The sequence below is a fragment of the Athene noctua genome, chromosome 1 (genome assembly GCF_965140245.1).
Source record: "Athene noctua chromosome 1, bAthNoc1.hap1.1, whole genome shotgun sequence".
Classification (NCBI taxonomy): Eukaryota; Metazoa; Chordata; class Aves; order Strigiformes; family Strigidae; genus Athene; species Athene noctua.
In genome coordinates this window covers 64,529,336-64,551,254 of record NC_134037.1, presented here as the reverse complement: position 1 = coordinate 64,551,254, position 21,919 = coordinate 64,529,336, and the positions used below count along the sequence as shown (strand labels likewise).

The 21,919-nt window shown below is 38.5% G+C and overlaps 1 protein-coding gene across 11 annotated transcripts in view; it reads right to left on the bottom strand.

Annotated features, from left to right (window-relative positions):
* Nucleotides 1-21,919, bottom strand: part of EYA4 (EYA transcriptional coactivator and phosphatase 4) — a 158,539-nt gene that overhangs the window by 11,592 nt on the left and 125,028 nt on the right. For all 11 annotated transcript variants that reach the window (XM_074896350.1, XM_074896349.1, XM_074896352.1 and 8 more), the window contains 5 exons: nucleotides 17,920-18,056; nucleotides 16,292-16,375; nucleotides 7,429-7,518; nucleotides 1,214-1,272; nucleotides 947-1,107 (listed from right to left, as the gene is read on the bottom strand). In XM_074896350.1, coding sequence (XP_074752451.1) covers nucleotides 947-1,107; nucleotides 1,214-1,272; nucleotides 7,429-7,518; nucleotides 16,292-16,375; nucleotides 17,920-18,056 — 531 coding nt within the window. The remainder of the gene's footprint in view (nucleotides 1-946; nucleotides 1,108-1,213; nucleotides 1,273-7,428; nucleotides 7,519-16,291; nucleotides 16,376-17,919; nucleotides 18,057-21,919) is intronic.

The window sequence follows — 21,919 nt, the reverse complement described above, 5'->3', positions numbered from 1 at the left end:
AGAACCCCAGCTGTCCGGTTTTGCTGAAGATGAGCTCTATTTTGAGTTTCAGGTTCCTTTGAAACAAATTTCAGAAGAGTTGAAAACGACCATGCTATAGAATGGGAGAGTGTTCACTTGGGACTCCTTCCTGGTTGCGTGGGCCTCATCCTCACTTGTGGCCATAGCAATGCTTGAAGATTTGTATAGTACTCCCTGTTCTCACAGTCTCTTGAGGGAGTCAGCTGACATATTCCCCTCGTAAGAAGGGGGCTGGCCATCTCTGCAAGTCACACAGGACTCTCCAGAACAGATTCTTTCAGTTCTGCTGCTTGATTTCCTACAAGCCTGCTGGCGTGGACATGAGTGAGTCCATGAATGAAAACAGTAACATGAAAGCTTTCAGTTCAAAAGAGACTTGGTTTTCTTGCTGACACAATTGACCGTGTAAGCTACAGAGTCAACAAAAAAAGCTAGTGGCATGGCAGTGCTAAAGTTTTCTTGCATCCACCGGTGGAAACAGACTAGCAGGTACCCAGCAGAGAGTTTAGCACACAGTATGTTGTTACCAACCAGATCATGAAAATGCAGGATGGGAAAGTGCAGCCACAACCAATTTGTACTGTGGAAACTATACAACCTCTTCCGTAGAGTAACAGCATATCTGAGGTAGAATAAGTGGCTCAACCAATCAGTAAGTAAGTATAGCCAAGCTGGGTCTGAAGAAGAAAAATGGCTCTCTGGAAGCTAAATGGAAGCCTGCTTGGCTTCCCCATCTCTGGTTCTCCTGCACAACAGCGCAATGTTGGTTCTGCCATTATAGTCAGTAGCTTTCAAGAGCCCAAGGTCCAGTCTCATCACTTTCCATTAATCTGTGGCTTCCAAGGCACATCCCCTTGGCAGGAGTTCGTTGCCATGCAGTTTAGCCTGATCAGCATTCTAAATTCGTTTTGACAGTTAAACTCACCTCCTATGTTGTTCTTGTAAGTATTATACAACTCTTTTACTCTTCTGTAACGGAAAGCCAGCTTCCTCATCCAGTCAACCCCTCCTCTTACACCTGTTGGCAGACAAAGGTTTGCACTACTTGCAGCTGCATGGAAGCCATCAGTTGCAAAACTGTAGGTACTGCAAACACCCAAAATACAGTAAAAATAAATACAATGTATTCCTGTAAATGCTCAATTTATTTAATCTTTGAAGAAAAATAAATGAAACAAATGCTGTATCTTACCTTAGGTCTTGTCCATTATCATCAGAAGAAACATCATCTATATGAACTTGATCACACTCCTGTTGAAAAAAACCCAAATGATAAATTATCTTATGAGACAGTATGCTCACCATATGCTTAGTTCTGGTGCAGACCACTAACTGCACCAGAAGATGGCAGCATATGTACACTTACAGCTTCCTATCACCATCAGTTTCTTTAAAATAATACAACCTTCAGCTCCTACACTGTCTAAATTATTAGTTGAAATAGGCCCTTAGAAAAGCTATATGTAATTTTAGATTAAAATTATTTTATTGAATAAAACCCAACAATTACAAGTCTCTCTTACAGTCTCTCTAGCATACCAATATTCCAAAATCACCTAAACCTTATTTCTCCGCTTTCTGAAAGATAGTGATGATGAACCTCAATGCGTATATAACTTCTGTTAAGTGTCTAGGAGTTTGAATGCTTATCAGATTTTTAAAATTGATTTATCCATATGCCTGTGGCTGGAGAATCACAGATAATCAAGCAGTCTTGCAGAACTTCATTACTTCCTGGTTTCAGAAGAGATGGAAGTAACTCCACAGAACTGAGGTACATTGGAAAGCTGAACTCCCCTCTAAGCTGGTTTTATAATTGGATAGCTATCAAGTAGTCTTTTCTGCACAGTAGTTAGAGCAGAAAGATAGGAAAATGTGAGGGAAGCATAAATAAATAAGTCAAGCCATCATGCAACAGTAAATATGAACAGGCATTGTATTATGTTTTTCTGTAGTTGCTAGAAATAACATTTTAGCCCGAAGACACACCTGAGATTCAGTGTCTGGAGATTTTACTCTCCTGTAAGTAAGTAATTTTTAAATGTTTAAAATAGCTGTTGTTAACATGATCCTAATATAATTTATGACATATTTAAAAATTAAGGATGTATTTAAAAATAATCTCATATTGTCCAACAAAATTTAATCTCATCACTAAACCAAAATGAGGCTGAGTTTTCAAAATGCCTAGCTCTGTGCCTCAAATGAAGAGTTGTCTGAGTCATCTATGTCAAATGAAGTTGCTGACAAGCAGCACTCATTTCAGACTCTGTGACATGCAGGAGTATGCAGTTCTCGGTTTCCAATCTCAGTCTTGTACGAGTGCTAAATTGTCCAGATGAAGGATACATCTGAATAGAGAAGTGATTTCCAAATGTGTATGCCACAAGTTCCTAGAGTGTGATTTTGGGAAATGCCTATTTCTCCTTTCTGTTTTGTCTGCTTTGAACTGAATGAATATTTAACAAACTTTTACCCACACGAAGAAAGTTGTTACCAAAAAAATTTAGCATTTTTTGCATAAAATTAATGCATATAATTTCATATTCAAATATATAATTTCATTGCATCATACAAGCAATCATTAATCCATTAAGACAGGCATGAAAGAGCTGTCTTCAAGGAACAGAAACGAAGCATTCGTCTCCTCACTGAAGAAATAAAAAAATAAAAACAAAACAAAACAAAAAAACCCAAAATAAAATTATAAAATAGGTTCTGTCTGAAGAGATTATCTTGAGTGGTAGAGTATTTTAAAGAAGCTGCTTTTGGATGCAAATATCAAGTGAAAAGAGAAAGAAAAGGGGAAGTGGCAGCTGAAATAAAAGATTCATTTCTTTATCTTTACTTAGTATTTACACTCCAGAAAAAAAATGAGACTATACTCCACCCAGTATAGGACAGGAACTCAAAAATCAGACAAAAAGCCCCACTGGGATAAATTCTAAGTCTGTATTTTGCAATATCTAGCTTCCTAATCATCTTCACAGATTTCCCTGGAACTGGTCAAAGCATAAGATAATTTTAAAAGTTTAAAAATCAGTCCTGTGGATTTGAAGGTGTACTAATAAAAATGAAGGGCACACAGAAGGCCTCTTAGATATGAACTGTCAGCTGCTCTTTGGGTTTTGTTAAGCCCTTCAGCTACATTGTTCCAGCCTTGAAAATTCCAGATAACTGTTCTGCTGATAATTTCATTACTAAGTTAAATATGAGTGGGTGGCAAAGGCTCCACTGTTTGCTTTTATTTTTTTATCTCACAGTTTGTTCATTGACTCCAGGAACAGGAGATGAGGGGAACATGAAGTTTTCTGATTACTTGCCCTTTGTCCCTGCAAGAAGGATGTTAAGTTTATAAGGGGATCAAACCCAACAGCACTTTCCAGCTTCGTCTTTTCCCCCTTCTTCTTCTCCTCTCAGATCTATGGCTCACCTCCTCAACATACTAGCAGTACACATTTGCTGACCAATAACAAACCCATGTGCCCACCATTCCTTGCCTTGTTTTACTTTGTTTTCTCATTTACTAATCTACTTCAACTAAAATGTTTACATTTTACAAATTCACTTACATGGTGCAAAAAAACTTTCTTGAAAAAAAGAAAAAGCAGATGTTTTGAGCAGATTTGAGATAGTTCTCTACTTTTCCCAAAAGAAACAGGAGATAGATGGCACAACACTACATCTGAATTTGCTTGTAAAACATACCAAACAGTTGCAGTGAGGAAGGGAAGAAAGAAAACTCTCTATCACTTTAAATGTTAATGTAAAGTATTTTTCACATCAGCCACACTACTGGCTACACTCAAGTCACAGTGGCTCACTGTCAGTGCAGGTTCAAAACTAAGAAAGATAAAATATATTTCCTATTACAGAGAGTAAAGGAAAGGAATCTAGGTACAGTAACTGGCTTTTGCTTCAAGAAATACTGATCTAAATTGTATCTGAGCGCAGTCAATTCTTTGCAGCAATTTTTAGAGCCTGAAAATTTGAGAGTACAGAATCAACAAATCATCCATAAAAATTTTCTTCCTGGAATGGACAGTAATTTCATCATCCAGTAAAAACACTGACTCACCACACTGAACACAAAAATGTTTTTACTGAGGAGATATTCAGCACAATGCTTTCTCAGGCTATACAGAACACCCCTTTTTCTGCATATGCTTCAGCCTCTGTTAAAACTATTTTGACCTGCCTCTCAAATTTGGAGACTTACCTAAATCCTATTTTTTATATCTCATTGCTATTTCTAATGAGAAAAAAAAATATGATAAAATCTTATTTAAATTATGTTGGATTATCATAAAAATGGAAATGCAATTCAGTTTGTTTAAAATACTCTTTTTTCTTCATCATTCTGAGAGTGGCAGGAGATAATGGAGTTGGAAGTTTCATGTCCAAATTCCTGCTTGCAATTTGTGGAAATTAGGGGGTTTGTGTGCATAGTATGCGCTACCAACATTTCTAAAAGCGGTCTTAATACTGAGATAGGGAGAAAAACATCTATTTATTTCTTACCTGTTTGAGAACAGAAGGCATTAGTCTGGACATTATTACAGAACTGAGTCCCATGTCTAAGCATTGTTTAGGCACATGAACTTTCTAGAGCACCAGACTCCTATTTTCATGGCAAAACACCAACTGCCCTCCCAAGCGATACTTCTCAAACTAACTAAAATTTATACACTGAGAATGAAATAGCTGGAGAACAGCCTAGCCTGAAATAAAAGTGCAGCTTGGCTGATTAGAACATGGGTTACTGGGTCAGCGGGGAGTGTCTCAGCAGATCGGAATTTCTGCATCAGCAGTCACTGTAGTGAGACGGATTTGCATAGAGGAAGGAAAACTTTATTTTTGAATGTGATAACTTTCAATAACTTGGTTATTATTACTAGACCCTGGTATGCGGTGTTTGCAACCAAGAAGGACATGGAAAAAAGAGAGCTTAGAGGATGTAGTGACTGGAGTAAGTATTACAAGAATATAGGTTTTTTAGTACATTACAGCTGGCATGTCTGGAGCCGTGAGCTTTACTGTAGGATGAAGATGAAAGCAAGACAGAATGTATGGGACCTGATGGCTCAGCATTAAAAAAGTGAGATGATGAAAGGATAAGTAATCTGCCTATTGAATAAATGCCTTATCTCATTTCCTCCAGTAAGAACTGAAGATCTTGTGTCTTGATGGCCATGACAATCAACAGCTCAGCACTCACCTCCCCTCTCCTGGGAAGGATGGAGAGAGGAAGACAGAGAAATAGACATGGAGAGAGGGGGAGAGATGAGAGAGAGAGATCCCAAGTCAGAACTGGGGAATTCTCAGAATTCATTACACATTCATCATGCAGATGCACTGTAATATTCAGTAATGGACATGTGTTCTGAAAACATATTTAAACAGACAGATTTATTCATCTGCATATTAAAGGATGCCTCTATATACTTTGGCACAGAATGCCATGCAATTACATCTTATTTGCTAAGACAGAAGATTGTTGGTCTTCTTGCATATGCCAGAATATGTGCATACAGCTCATTTCAGAACAAGAAGTTTGGAATTTTGGTAACCTTATAAGAGAGTTGGTTTTGAAACAAAGATGAATTCTAGACTAGAGAATACATAATTGCATATAGAAATTGGTTTTAATTTTAATGAGATTCTCCAAGAGAGTCCCCAGGTAGTAGGTTTTGATTTATCTAAAACTGAAAACTGTTTGGATAACTCTTCCAGAATGAGATGGAGTATGAATATTTGGACAGGATATTAAAACCACCCTATGAAGAATATACAAAATGAGACAATTCACCTATGACAGCTGAATCTGAGATCTACAAAGAAAACAAATAATGAGAGAAAGGAATGAAGCTTCAATGACTATAAGCAAGAATAAAGAGGTATGGAAAGAGGGCAAAGCCCCATTTTGATGAACTCTTCCACTTGAACTCAGCACAAGATCGAAGAACTCTGGGCATATGCTACTGAACGGCTTAAAGTTCATTGGGTGTCACGTGAAATCTGAACATGCTGGGGCAAAGGTCTGCTAAAAAGAAATTTAAGCAATGCTTTGAAAAATTGGTTTGGAATCTATCCCTGGTACGGGCCAGCAGTACAACATTCACCGAATGCACTTGCATTGTCAAGTGATTACTCACTAGGACTGCAATAAAACACCGACTGGCGAAGGCATGTCCAGGGCTTTATTTTCTTACATTTCTGCTGCTGGTAGGAGGAAGTGCAGCTCAGGTAGAGGGTGTAGTAGATCTCAGTTTCTTGACTTAAAAAGAGCTAAGAATAAATGAAGTCTGCAAAGTATGACAAAGACAACTGTAGCCTGGTACCTTCTGCTTTTCTTATTGCCTACAGTTGACAAAGGAACAAAAGAAGTGTACACTAGAAAAATCAATGTCCTAGTGAATGGAAAAAATCTCACCCTCTTTTTTCTATTCACTCAGCATGGACCTTTTTCTGGCATTTTAAACAAAACCTCAGTCTTCCAACTGGCATTAGTGGCAAAATATCTGTCCATAGAGAGAACTCTGGGATCCACTCCGAGTAAGAAAATTACTAATTTAGACCAGGAGAAGGTCTGAAAAGTCCAGAGTTTGAGAACTGCTTTTCACCCTGTCTCTTGACATACACGGTTGTAAGACTGTCACTTTTCACATTAACAGCTTCGGACTCCCGGAGTGAAACGTAAAGTCCATGAAGCCCAGCTGAAGAGCCTGTTTCCCAGACCGCTGTCCCTGTGGCAGTCCATTTGTGTGCTTCTGACAGGTGAGTGGTTCACAGCAGCCACTCTAGGATGAAGCCTCTCCCTTTTCTGACAGGATGACAAACTGCACATCCTGGGTACATGGTGACAAAACGTGTGGTCACCTGGTTACCTCAGGAAAAGACATCACTGGTGAGTACATCTATCATAGCCCAAGCTCTCTGATGCTTCAGTTTATGAGGTAAATGAAGAATATTCTGCCTTTGAGCGAGAAAGGTGAGTCTGAGGCCAAAAGGCTACTCAGGTATGTGAAGAGAACAGTCTCTTGGGGTCAGATGATGTCACCCACTAAAAGCAAATGTAGAGAACTTCAAGAGAAAGAATGGGAGGCACGTATGTCCCCCTCATGGAAATGACTGCAGACAGCTCTAAACCCATGAAACTGAAAAGATGGCCATAGGACCAAGAGAGGAAAGAGTAGTTTGCAGATTCCATCTCTCACTCAGTTTCATGGAAGGACTCTGGTGCCATGGGAAGTCACTCTCACCTGGCTCACCTCTCTTTGATTAGAGTCTGACAAACCCAAATTCTAGATGGGCAGAGAATGTCACACACAACAAACGCTAATGCACAGCAAAACCACTGTGTTAAAAACCCAGGAATAACTGTGTTTATGTTCTTTTGATACTTACCTCTAAATCATTAAAAAATAAATGTGTGTCAGCAAGATTAAAAATCATTTCTTCCATTCTCAGTCCAAGGGTCACTGCCATTGGTGGATCCTTAAAAAACAGAAAGCAAAGTTACTACTTAAATACCTTGTAAGTTATATCAGAATTACTTTGAAACTGCTGTATACAAAGTCTTTTGAAAAATTAACACTGCAAGAAATTTCTCTAAAATCCTTTCAATATTAAACGATTTTAATATAACACTCAAAGAAGAGACTGATGGACTTGTGTGAGAACATTTGGGGAACTGGGGATGTTGAAACATTAAGTTTTTTGAAAGTCAAGGCATTTGCAACCTGGCTAAACTGACAGGGGAAAACCCAGTGGCCATATGTAAACCTGCATAAAGAAAGCTGTAAACAGGAAAGAAACTTCTCACAAAAGAATTATGTAAGAAAACCAATATAAAAGTATCTTGCCTGACAATTTGTTGGAAGAAAAAAGCTAAGTTATGGAGCAGTAACTAGTTTTTCTGACCCAATGTACTGAGTGAGCAGCAGAGGTAGGAACGAAGTTACTTTATGTAACACCCAGTCCACTGCACAATTCCTCTGACCTCTTGGCTTTTTTTCCCAATTTCTGGGCACACAGAAGTCCTCACCAAGGTCATGCTAAACTGGACTAGGAAAGGTAGTCATCTCTACTACGTGGTTACTTTGTAAGCAATTATCCTACACTGTGATAGGAAGGTATGATTTAAGAGGCCTTTTCAGTTTCTAATGTCTCTGCTTCATAAATATACAACAGGTAGCCAGAATCTATGCCTACTTCCCCAAACTGGGTTTCACTTTGGATAAATCATTACTGCCTGGGGCCTGTGCTTATGCCTATATCACTTCTTTCCCACACTTTCTGCTGCTCCAGGGTGTACCTTTAAAGCCTGCACTTGGTCCTTCCCAGTCTCAATATTTACCCTTCTTCCATGCAGGCACTCACTGATGAATTTCTGGGCTCTACTTTATGATTTTACTGCAGATATTCATTCAAGAAAGTGCCTGTAAATGTTATTCTAAGTGTTTTTCAGGGTGCCTACAGTCTATGGCACAATTCTTTAGGTGGTCCACAGGAGTGGTAAGGCCTATGCAAGTTTGTTTGTTTGCTACAGATCATCCCTTCATTTCTGATGAAGTCTGGGATTCCTGTCCCTGGATGAGATTCATTCAAAATGTGGCATTTTTTTGTAGGTCAGCTCTCACAGTATCAAATCACTCTACCTCAGCAAGATACCACAAAGCTACTGATCTGCAGTATCAGTTTGAGAGCATTTATTGTGCAGTAAATGTGAGATAATTTAACTTTGCTAGGTTTGCTAGGAAAGGTTAAGCAAATTTGCATTACCTTACATTTGTTTTAGAATAAGAATGCACACAGACAGTTGTTGATGCTTGGCTGACACCTGGTAGTTAGTTTTATCATTGCCTTAATCATCTGCTTGAGCTTGTGGGGCTTAGTTAACTTTTTAATGTTTAATGTATCGCAATAGGCTTTTAAAATAGATGTCATACTCTTCTCATAAAAATAAGAAAAAAATCTATATTTAATCATTTAAACTCCGATTGACACTAGTAAGTTTTCAGAAATCCCTTCTTAAATACCTGGAGATTAAAAGTCTAAAAGTTTACCAGCATCTGGCAATAAAATCACACAAAACCTCAAATGATCATTTGTTAGTACTAGGATCAAAGGCTTCCCAATCAGGATCAGACATCCACTACTCCAGGGCTTCGCAATGACAGAATAAAAGATGGCTTCTTCCCTCAAGCACTTAAAAACTAATGGTAAAATCTGAAACATAGACATATTTTGACCCTTGCTCATGAAAAAGTCTGACATGAAGGGGAGAACAGTGTACAAGAAATTGTAATGATCTGAAGTTAGACCCCATTCTCTGGCAGTGAAAGGAAATATTTTTATGTTGACCCTTGAACTGGTCTAGACTACATTTCAGAAGTAAAAACCGAACGCAGTGTCTAGTAACATAACTTCATTCCCTACATCTTCCACAGTTGTGTTTACTGGATCTGAAAATCATGTGTCTGAAGGCAGCAGCAAGTGCAAAGGTCAGTTTTCCAAGGGGATGATTAAGGAACACAGGCTAACGGATTTACAAAAACTCATGTAAGATACTTAGAACAAAAATCATCAGAATACTCTGGACTCATGAGATTCCTCATCAAGCCATAACGCTTTTATCAAAATGTCATCACATATAAACATGTGTTTCTCTCTCCTTTCTCTTGAGTTTTTTTCCATGCACAGTAAATGATAAATTTTTCTTCCTAGATACAGTATAATAAAGAGTATTTGCAACATGCTTCTTTACCTCAATCCTACAAACACTAAGGAATGTGCATAACTTTATGCACAGGTGGTACCTCATTATTATTTATGTGAGTTAAGTTATTCACTGGAGTGCTTCCAAGACTGGAATCTCAGACTTTTGATTCTCAGTCTCTTTTTTTCCCTTCCTGGGTAGTAGCAGACTTAAATGTGGAAATCTGCTATAACATGTTCCATTATAATCCAATTTATTTTTACAGAAACTACCAACTATGTATCACAATTTCCTGCCTTGCCTTGCATAGTTGAAAGACGTAAATGTGACAAAGCTTTTATGATTTTCTTATTAGTAGTATTTTTGTAACCAACTATGCCTGACTTTATTACTGTTAAAATGAGATTTCCTATGTTGCTGTTTTGACAAAGGCAGGCATAGGATATTGCTAGGTACTATATGTAAAATAAAATAAAGCAAAATATTCATTTCAAGTTAACATGAAATCAGTCTGGAATCTCCCCATAACAACTTCTGCTAAGAAGTGTCACTGTAATTGAATTCTCAAGACGTGAACAATTCTTCTTTAAATAAATTGGCCAAAACTTACACTGCAACTGTTTAACAAGAATTAAACATCATGTTCTAGCTCTTGCCATGTTAAGTTCATTCCTTCACATACAAAAATAGACAAAGAAAGATTTGTCAGGATCTTGTGGCTTTAAAACGTTTGCACAATGTGGAGGAACATCCCAATCATCATTTTACTGTCTTTCAACTTGAAGCAGAAGTTTCAGACTGACTCCAGTGGCACAAAGAAGTGAGTGTTGAAAAGAAAGTAAGAAACATGTGCATCTGATACAGATTTGAGCACAGCAAATTGAGAAACTGAATAAGAGGCAGACTGAACTTCTGCCAAAGTGCTATTTTGTGCTACTCTGCACAAGCATACACAAAAGAGAAAACAATAATAAAGTAAAATCTGGAAGGTTTCTCCAGATAATTTGCAGAATAAAGGACAACTCTTTGGCCCTCAGAGGCATGATTTTAGCCAGATATCATTAGTGTGCAAAAGAATCAAGACCAGCTACGGCACTTCTGTATACCAAAATACAAATGACTTTAGTTATGTTAGTATGAAGGCACTAAACTGGAGCCAGACTGTCTGTCTGTGGACTTCTGCACCAGACTGGTCCATCCACTGAAATGCCTCCTGGGAGACTAGGTAAAAATATCCTGGAAGGACCAATATTTAAATGTTCTGACCAAGAAGAAAGTGACTGGAATAAAGCCCCAACAGCTCAGTGTCCATTAGTAGAAGAAATCTATTCAATATTGTCTTGGAAGGTCAGGCACAAGATGCTCAAAATAATTCATTTCTGGGAAAAAAAATTACAAATACACTAAACTGTTTTTTATAAAACCTCTGAAAACAAATAGATAAATAGACTGTCAGGTAGATTCATTGTGTCAAGAATTTGTATGCATGAAGCCTTAAAAGTAAGCAAGAAAACAAGCAAAATGTATTAATGATATGATAAGAATAGATTTTCAATGGCTGTCCTGAACAGACTTACAATAACATTTATCCCGGGAAAAAGTAGAAATGCTTAAGTACCAATATTTTTAGCTTAAAGACACTTCCCTACATTGTGTAGGAATCTCAGATTTAAGTTCAGCTTTCACTCTCTCACAGGGGACACTTGTTCCTGGGAGACCTTCATGTGGATGGCAATGGAGGAAGAGAATACGTCTCTTCTTATTAACCATATCTGGTGGCTGATGAAGGAAAACATATACTCCATATGAAGCTTCTGTTCCACACTCTCTAGAAGGAGGTAGGAAAATTGACTCAGGTCTCAGCCAATGAGGGAGTGAGTGGAGAGTACAACTGGAGGTCATGAGAGATAAACTATTAATACAGGCAGTCAAAAGTGTATTTAGGACTGAATTTGGGAATGTCATCATGGGTGCTAATGGTGACAAAGTTCTTCTGTTTAATGACTGGACAAGCAGAGAGTGAGCAATAAAAAAGCTTCTGAGACCTTTCCAGAGTGTGCAGGGTTAATGTGGCCTCCCCAGCAATTTTCTGTCATTGGCAATGCTATTAAAAATGTCCAAATGTGACCATCAGTTGTGGATTTTGCACTTTAAAATCACATTCCCCCCTTCTAAGGTCACAAGGGACTTTTATTCTTTTTTAACCAGTTACACCTTGAGTCACTACATTTATCTGGCCATCTTTGCCCTCTGGATTGACCTGGGAGAAATGAATGAAATGGAAATGCTCAGAGGTAGACTAAACTTCAGCTTAATCAGCCTTAGATGAGCAAGAATAACTGGAACGCAATGGAACAAAGAATACACACTGTTCACAGGGTATAAGAATGTACCTCATAGACTTTTAACAGATGATGACATCTCCTAACACATGTCCTGTCACATCAACAAATCCTCACTTAAGAGCTCAGCACTGTAGAAAACTGTATCTGCCAACTGGTGCTCAGCTGCAAAAAACATCATCAGCCACACAAGTCATAATATAACAGCTCAAACGCCGATGTTCATAATTTGCTACTGCAGTAAATATTTAAAAATAGAAATGTACTAGTTTTATGAAGTATGAAGCAGATGAGCAAAAGCTGAAGGATGAGAGGTACTCTTACTGCTGGGAGGCAGCACGGTTTCCCTAAAACCTAACAGAGGTGTAGTGCAGTTTTTATTCTCTTTTTATGTTAGCTTTGACCAACCCAATAAAATAACCATTGCACCAAAAGTCAGACAGAAACACCCACAGGCAGAAAACAGAAAGCTGCAGAATATTCCTCTGGCTAAGTTTTATATTTTAAATATCAAAGTGATGCACTGACTAACCTCTGGCCAAATCTCTCCCGTTGGTGGAGTATAAAGCCATACTCTACTGGTGCCCAGATAAGAAGGAGCAATTTGCCCTGTGTTTTAAATGAGATTATTACAGCTGCATCCAACAAATTAAATCTTTCAGCAAATGACTAGTTTTGCTTTTAACATGATTATTGCAACAGCCCTATATGATTCTGAAATTGAATAATTATAACATGTAAAGTGTTGGACAAGTATATACTAATGAGACTGTCCATTCTCAACTTCAGAAATCCTCAGGCATAAGTCAGAAATCTGTTGTCCTCTTGACAAATGTATGACCTGAAACTTGCCTACTGGATCCAGGCCTTCCCACACAATCTCTGCCAATGAATGCCCTTATTGCCTATGGGGTGTTGGTTTGTCTTTCCTTTTCCTCTTCTACTCCAGACACTTGTTAAACTGTAGAAATCTTTTGAAAGAGAAACTGTTTGTCTCCCAGTTTGCCTCAAGCACTCTTGCACTTACACATTTCTCCCTCTGCCTGGCCATAACAGCGTGATGGCCACCTCCACATGCTGTACCTCCTCTCACTGCATTCCCTGCACAGCCTGAATTGCAGCAAAGCAGAGAGATTAGAAGACTAATTTCTGAATGTTTTGATTTTGTCCTGTTACTGCAAGAAATAGGGTAAAGAGCTAGTGAGAAAGGGGAATGAAAGTTTACGTGTCAAGGAGTAGATGGGAAAGAAATGAAGGTGAATATCTTCGCCTGTCTGTATATTCACACTAGTTCTACACCCAGCATCTCACCCCTTGAAAGTATGAAGCGAGAACACTTGGTATAAGAAGATGCCTGCCCTTAAAGCAGTGTTCACATTAAAGGCTCACTAATCTCATTTAGAGTATTTAAATACAGAGGAAGGGGAAAACTCTGCTTTTCCTGTGATTTTTTTTGGTGTGGTTTCTTCTTTTGAAGTACCCTGATTATGTTATAAAAAATGAGCTCACAAAATACATAAGGAAGGCACAGCAGAGCATCTGTATAACGTTACACACCTCTATTTTTTAAAAATCCGATAGCAAATCACCACAATTAAATAATTTAGTAGCAACATTATTTTATGTTACCCTGATTTGTTTTTTCACTGGGAAGTAACAGTTTTATAGCACTTCTCCAGGATAAGCAGCTCTCAACACTTTTGAAAGACCTGTGGGCTCACAATACTTCCACTCAGAACCTCACAATGCATGGAGTATTTACTCTCATAGCAAACCAGTTCTCATAACAATCCAGACTTCAGTCTGGATTAAGAACTTGTTATAGATGGAAATCATACTCAGAAAAGATAAGGGCCACATCTACTAAAGAGGTCATGCACCAGAGACTGGCTGAGGTCTAGCTGTGCTGTCTTTCCCTTCTCTCTCTTAGACACTTAGGCTCAGACACATCCCATCTTAAGTTTAGGCAACACTTAATGACATGCAAAAGTCAAAGCCTACTCATGATAAACTCTCCCTGTATTCCTTTTCCTGCTGCTTTAGCCTCCTCGCAGTCAGCAGTATATATAGTTGAGTTTGATTGAGTTTCATTGGCAATTACCTTCCCAACGAGTTCTCTATAAATATGGCAAAGGTGGTCACTGCAGGAAGGAAAAAGTCTACTACTTTTATTTTACAGTCACTGGAAATGAACACATTTCCCTACTTGTATGGATGCCACCTATCAGTACAAAAAAACCAAAACTCAAAGGGTTATACTTAGGAATTCCTCTCCTTTTGCTTCATGGCTGTTTGTGACACTTGTTTACTGATGCTGATCTCAGCAGCATAACTACATTAATTTCACTTGTCCTTGAAATACTCTTGTTTTATACAAGCTAACTTTATCTGCTGTCAGTACTACTAGCTGTTAATATGCCATTACTGTTTCTAAGGTCTCTGTATGGGTTCTTTAAGAACAGTGGTACTGGGATTTTTAAAAATATTCCTACTCATAACGAAGTGAGAAAACAGGAGGAATTAATTTCTCTTTCTGTCTCTAAGTTTTCAAAGTTATCCATAGAAGTTTGTGAGCTACAAAATGTGCTCTGATTTTTACATTTTGTATTGAAGTTGGCTTAGACTTTAGACATATATTATATGAGATGGTACAGGAGATGTAAACATCCTGAGGGCACAATCAAAAAAGGATGAAAGGAATGACTGCCTCACTGGGGCAATTCAGCAAGTTCTGTGGCAGTATATGGGCTACACTCAGAAGTCATATAAATGTTCATGTTCAGCTAGGTTTCTTGATAACTGTAAGTTAGAAATGGTTCTGTCAAAGTCACTGTTGTTACAGTGTTTGAAAAACAGCAGAACAGGAGTTTTGACAGAGTACTGAAATGTGCAGTGATTTGGCACTGTGAAGCTGCAAAACAAGCAGGGCTGTTTTTTACAAGACATGAATAACTACCCTTATCTTAGCATTCCAAAAATGCAGATTTTTGTTTGGGCCTGTGAGTTTTCCTATTAGCTTTCTCTTTTAATAACCACAAACAGCTGTCTCAAAACATGGAGAGCTGATCCATCTGTGGTTATAATCCACAGGTTCTTTGGACATTTCTAACCCACTGGCTGGGGCAGTGGGTGTGGAAAGCATTTCTCTGGTGTACTGCCTCTCACACCCTTTTTTTGAGCATCTGATTCTGGCTGAAATAAAGAGGCAGGAAACTTACACTAAACCAGCCCTTCGTCTGACATAGCATGGACACGGTTATGGTCTTAAAAAGGAATACCTTTGTATTAATTACACTCGAATAGCACAACACCTAGAAAGCCTACATCCGTGTATGTACATACCAACATTCTCCCTGTCCATTTTCTTCCCTTCCATACATTTGCCCTAATTTTTCGTTTCATCCAGGCCTTTAGCTCTACCCCTCCCAGCAGTCCACTCCTGCTGCTATGCACTGGTCTTCCCACCAGTCCCTCCTCCCGTTGACTGAGCACCGTTCCCTGGGTACCCACTACCACCCCAGTGGGGCTTGCTGCTGACTCAGCAGGGGAGCTCCTGCTCCTGCAGGCTGTGTCTGCCTGTCTGCCTCCCTCGCTCTTCCTCCTGCTCTCTTCCTCACTGTTCCGTGACCTAAACTCCTGTTGGATCTTATCAGAGGGGAGAGGATGAGTACAACTGTCAGCCTGGGAGAGGGATTCACTCCTCGGCATTACTCACCCCAGAGCCAGCCAAGGAAACCAAAGATTCAACGGAAAAGCTGGGGAGTCAAATAACATCTGCAGCTGGCACTGAAACAGGTCAGCCTCTTACTCATCCTGATCCATCAATTTCCCTGTAAATTCACCCGTTGCTCCAGTTTATTTCTTATTTTTTCCTTTATGCATCCAGATACTGTCAGTTATTTCCATTTGCCCACTACATCTGTTACCTCACCACAATGTCTCTTCCAATGTACCTCAGGAACCTCATCGTTGTTCCTCTATAAACTCTTCCTTTATCTGCTTCCTGGCTCATATATTGTGCTTAGGGTCTGTGTCTCATTTCTCACCTTGACTTTTTCACATTAACCCTCTTAAAATGGGGTTTACTGTACACTTTCCCTCTAACTTCACCCAAGCCACAATGAAAATGGAAGGTGAAAAACACGTATATGCACAGGCCAGATAACTCTGATACAGTGAATCAAGGTAGAATTCATGGCTCACATACCTTGCCATACTTCTGTGCGTAGGATCCTGTAAGCAGTGAATGAAAAACTATGATTGTTTCATCCAAATCCCAAACAAACACACGCTGAAAATAGAAGTGGGGATAATATTATTAAACAAATAACATCGAAGTCCCATCACCATCCCACCCAGCAGGGCTAAAAGTCAGCTGAGTCTTAATATGTAACCAATCACTTAACTGAGCTGGTTTTCTCTGAAAATCAGCAAGAACAGTGTATCATGCATGGTAAAAAGTTAGAATTACTTTTGTACTCTTCAACCATTTCTTATTTGTCTTCTGAAAAGCTTTTAAAAAAAGCTATATAACACAGATTTCAGAAATGTGATGGGGGTCAAACATAATTGTTAACCTAAGGATAAACAGTACTCTCAGATATTTCTCTGCAAGTCTTATTGATTTAAGGTTCTTTATTTCTACTGTATAGCTAAAATTAAATCTTGGGTAAAAGTGCTATATGCCACATATAATGACATACAGAACTGAAATAATATTGTAGGATTTATTCTAACTCAGTTAAAAAAAAAGGAAAGAACTCCTTGTATTGATAAGGTGTTCGTTTTCACTGGTAAACTATAAAAGAGACAGGAAAACTGAAAAGTAAGAAGTTAGAGTCTTTTCACTGGAAAAGTTAAATCCTTTGAAAAGCAAAAAATTTGTAGGTTTCTGTATGAATGCAATGGCATATACATTCAGTGCCTAGGACTGCAGTCCACCCTGCTACCCCAGGAGTGGCTGTGTGGCCAGCCAGGTTCCAACAAGAATCTTGTCTTCTGCTGTACACAAAGCTGGTCAGTGATGTCAGGGCAGTGGGGCTGGCCAGTGCTGCTCGCTCCCAGTGCCAGTCTGGTAGCAGGAGGGGACACTCCGCACCAGTAGGTAGCACGTTCCTCTGATGCAAGAGCTGGAGTGTTTCACACAAACACAGGCACTCCACTTCCTTCTCCTCCTCCTGTCACTCTAAGGCAGTGCACTGCTAACAAGAGCAATATGACTATAATTACTCCATTGCTAAGAGGTCACCTGTGTTTTAAATCGCCACCCCATATATTAGGCGGGTATTTCCTCACTAAGGCACTGATCTTGCACATACTTAAGTACAGGCATAACTTCACTGATGTAAGCTGCCTCACTGAAATCCACTGACATTACTTAGTAGCACAAGGACAAACCTGTGCCTAAGTATTTGAAAGATTATGGCCAGATGATCCTGAATATTTACTCTGCATTCATAAATACATGTAATTAAGCTGAGCAATATATTTGAGATTTTCTATTCAAAAAACTGAAAGAAAATGTGACAATTTTGAATACAGAACTCTCACAGTTTTATGATTCTATGAGAAACTGAAATGCAAACTTAAGAGATAAAAAGTGCAAGGCTGAATCACATTTACTTTTCTGCCTAACTTTGTCATAAAAACCAAGAAATGTTTCTTTGTGCAGGTATGTTAAAACAGCAACTAATATCTGTTATATTCAGTTAGTGAGACTGAGTCCATGATGTTTTTTAAAATGCCTTAAGCTATTTCCACAGAGGTAGTTTTCAGAATTTACTTTTCATCAGAAGAAACCTCCGCATTACCATTCATCAATTACCGCAGGCATACCTCCAAGTCACTGTCCGGAGGGGGTGATGGATTATTCTTCCGCCCTCTACCCCGAGACTTTGACCCAGAACTCCTACATGTTCTCTCATCAAGATCTTTGATTGGCGTGGAGGGGCTCTGCACTGTGTCAAACTCCCCTGTGAAGTCAACCATTCATGGCAAAATTAGCGCTGGATTTTTAAATAATAACCTTTTTTTTTTTTTCTCATAGCTAGACATGTCTGTATGCAGACTCAACCACAAGATGCATCCACAAGTTGTATAAAATGAGTGATAACATGGTTTGTCTCATGTAGATGAAATCAGCAGGTGCCACGTAGACTTTTGACTTCATAAAGGAAACATTATAAACCTTGACAGCATAAGAGACAGATTTAAAATGACACACATGCATGTGCAGACATATATACAAATACACATGAGCGCATGCAAAATATTGATAGATCTAAGGAAGATGTATTTTAGAAGTCACATGAATAACTTTTCAAAACATGAAGCGTCTTTTAGCTGAAGTAGTTAATTTCCCACGTTTGGAGTTCAGCTAGATTTATTTCCAAGTCTGGTGCTCTTTGTGCCAGAACACCCTCTGGCACATGTCCACACACCAGAAGAGCCAGTCAGCTTCCCGCTTCATCTTCTCCTCCCATGTCACTTCCTCTTTAGTAGAGTTCACTTTTTTCTCCCACCTTAACTCTGCCCATAAATTGGCAGAGGAAAGTCATAATATTTAATGCAATATTCCAGTTACTACCAGAAAGAGGGTGAAGTCATACTTGTATTCTGATCATCTTTCTCTAAGTATCAGGTACTGCCAGAGAGAATATGTGCTAGAAGGACCTTTGATCTGGCACGGCGCAGTTTCTCTTAACACTCAGGTCTATCCCTAAGTTACCCAATTAATCTACTTTGCCGGTAACAAAGGGCTTTAGAGGTGATCGCAAACCAGTAGCTAACTTCCCCTTACAAAGTATTTTTATGACACAGTGTAGTGAACAGAAAATATCCTTTTCTTCATAGCACAGTACCTTCTGTGCCCTTTTAAAACCGCTAGCAATAAATGCAGTTTGGCTATGTTCCCGAGCACTAAGTGACATAAATCCTCCTTCATCATCTATCCCATTAGCTATTTTATTTTTCTCCATTAAAGAAGAAAAGCGTACAGCTTATATCTGACATCTACTACAGAGTTTCATTCAAGGGAGTCTTTGTGCTGCATGTAATTGTGTGTTTCTGGGCCACTTCGGTAATGTTTGTTACAAGTGCTCATGATGACACATCTGCAGGATAAATTTACACTTGGTACAAACATTTCCCAAGAATCATCTATGATGCACCTGATTTTGAGCTGGAATCTGAACATTATTAATTTTTACAAATGAGCATCACTAAGGTCACCAAAGTCCACCAGGCAACAGAGAAAGTTGCCAGCAGATCAAGGAGAGTGATTTTTCTACTTTTTTCTTAACTTGCAAGACCATTATCTGGAAAAATGTCTAGTTTTGTGTCCCCAAATACAAGACAGATATTGACAAACTGGAGTTACTCCAGGTAAGGGCCACCAAGATAGTTAAGGGGCTGACAACACAGGAGGAAAGGCTGAGTGACCTTTCACAGAGGTATACAGAGACAGGACAAGAAAGGACAAGGACAGACAGAAATCACAGCAGTGGAGATTCCTGTTGAATACAAGATAAAAATCCTTCGCTGTGAGAGGGGCCAGGTCCCCAGAGAGGCTGTGCAGTCTCCATCCTTGAAGACTCAAAACTTGATTGGACACAGCCCTGAGCAACATGATCTAAGCTGGCTCATCCATGAGCGGGTTGGCCAAAAGACCTACAGAGGACACTTCCAGTGTGAATGACTGAATGTTTCTGTGATCTTCCCTGAATCATTCATTTCATTCTCCTCCCACAACAAAGAAGAAAACAATTCTAGTCTAGCAAGTTCTAAGAAGAAAAAATAGACTTCAGTCTCAATTAAGGGTCTGTGCGTAATGTAACACAATAGTTAATTTCTTAATCTGTTCTATAATTTGTTTATACCTTACAGAGAACCATGTACAGAAGATTTAAAAAATAAATACACTGGGAAGATACATTTATATATCTTGATTGGAAAAATACTGTTGTATTTCTTGGAAGAATAAGATTTAAGCTTGTAATGTCATGTTCCTGAATGGGAGCTCTAGACATTGTGAAGAATTCCAGGTTCAAGGAAAGGGGAGAACAAGAACAAAGTTCCCAAGCCTATTGATAAGGTCATTTACTTGAAGAAGGACATATCTAGGTTCCACTGCCTTCTCCAGGTTTATTTGACTGAATTACAGATATATGAAGTATAAAGACATATTTTCATGACCAAGAATCTACATCCCTGAACCCTCAAGTGAAAGGTGATGAATCCTCCATGAAACAGGAGGAAATCAAATCTGTGTCTCTCACTTCCTGGGAAAGTACACAAATTATTCTGCTATCACCCGGAAGAAGATGCTACTACTTTTTTCTCAGACTAGGTGATGCTAGTTCAACATTGCAAAACCAATGTGCTTCTCTGCTTGTACAGAACAAAGACAAACTTTCAGGCAGCAGCTGAAAAGAGATTTTCAAAGCTGCAATTTGACAATTTATTGCAGATAACACTTTAGGTAGGTAGGTCTGTCCTGATTTGGATAAGGATCATATACATTCTATAGTAGCTTCTCTTCAGCCAAAAGTCTTATTTGCTATGAAATGAGCAGCAATAATAGTATCTAATGAATAATGTTCCCATGCTGGTTTTTCTTTGTCCCTACAGAATGTAGAGAGAGTTCTTGTTGACTAATCATTTCTATTCCCAGCATGGTGTTGATGTCAGTAAGGACACTGCAGGCAGTGGACTGATCAATAAGGTCACATTATCTTAGTTCTTTTTCCATAAGAAGAACAGCAAAATATACTTTGGAAAACATGCAAATGTTCAAAAAGATGTTTCATAACCAGAATCCTTATGTGGCAAAAACTTACACTGACTTCAAAGTTCTGAGTATGCAAGAGTTCTGTAAGAAAATATAATTTCCTAGATTTTTCTGACAGAGTGGAAAAAATATCCCAAAACAAAACCCAAGAAATGAAAAGACAAAGATTAAATAAGTGAAGATGGATGTTTACATTCTTACCACAAGTTTTCATATTTATAACATTTCAACATTTTACAACAAAATCAAGACTCATTTCTACAGTAATGTACTAAAACATCTGTTCCCAATGACTGTGTTTACTCTAATCTACCAAAAAAAAAAAAAAAAAAAAAGCTCTGTTCTAAATCTTCTCTGAAAGTATCTAAAAACTGAAGTAAATAACTTCAATTTTCATTTTCATTTAGCATTACCTAGTACCAGTTGCCCCAACCTTCTGATTGGGTCAAAACTGTACATGATTGCATTAAGTCATGTTCAACTGTACATGATCCATTAATCAGTACTGTAACTAATCACTGTACCTTGTAAGCTCTATATATTTAAAGCCAACTTTATTTCATTACACTAATCTCTAAATCAGAATGAGCAGCTGTCTCTTACTTGAATGCAAGGTATGCATCTATTTTAGAACTGCAGTAGTCAGTAGTGCCTGTTTTTTTGAACAACTGTAGGCTTAATTGCTTGATTTGCTTTTTACCAACAGCAGGCTAAAGGAGCAACTGCATTTTCTTATTCTCTGTTTGTTTTAGAAAGTAGGTCAATGCTGATAAAAGGAAAACTTATTAAAAATTCTGCCATATAACATAAAAGAATGTGAGAAATTCTAGTACCAAAGCATACTGAAAATCTTATCCTCATGAAGAGTTCTTACTGCAGCTCATATTAGACAGTAATTTTTATTGTAATGTTTGAAATTTTTGAGCTTTTCCAATATTCAACACATGCCTAATAAATACATTTCATAGCCTTCTCCCACTGGAACTATGAGCAGCATCAGAGATCCAATAAAACAAGAGGAAAATGTTAAAACCAGAACACAGAATG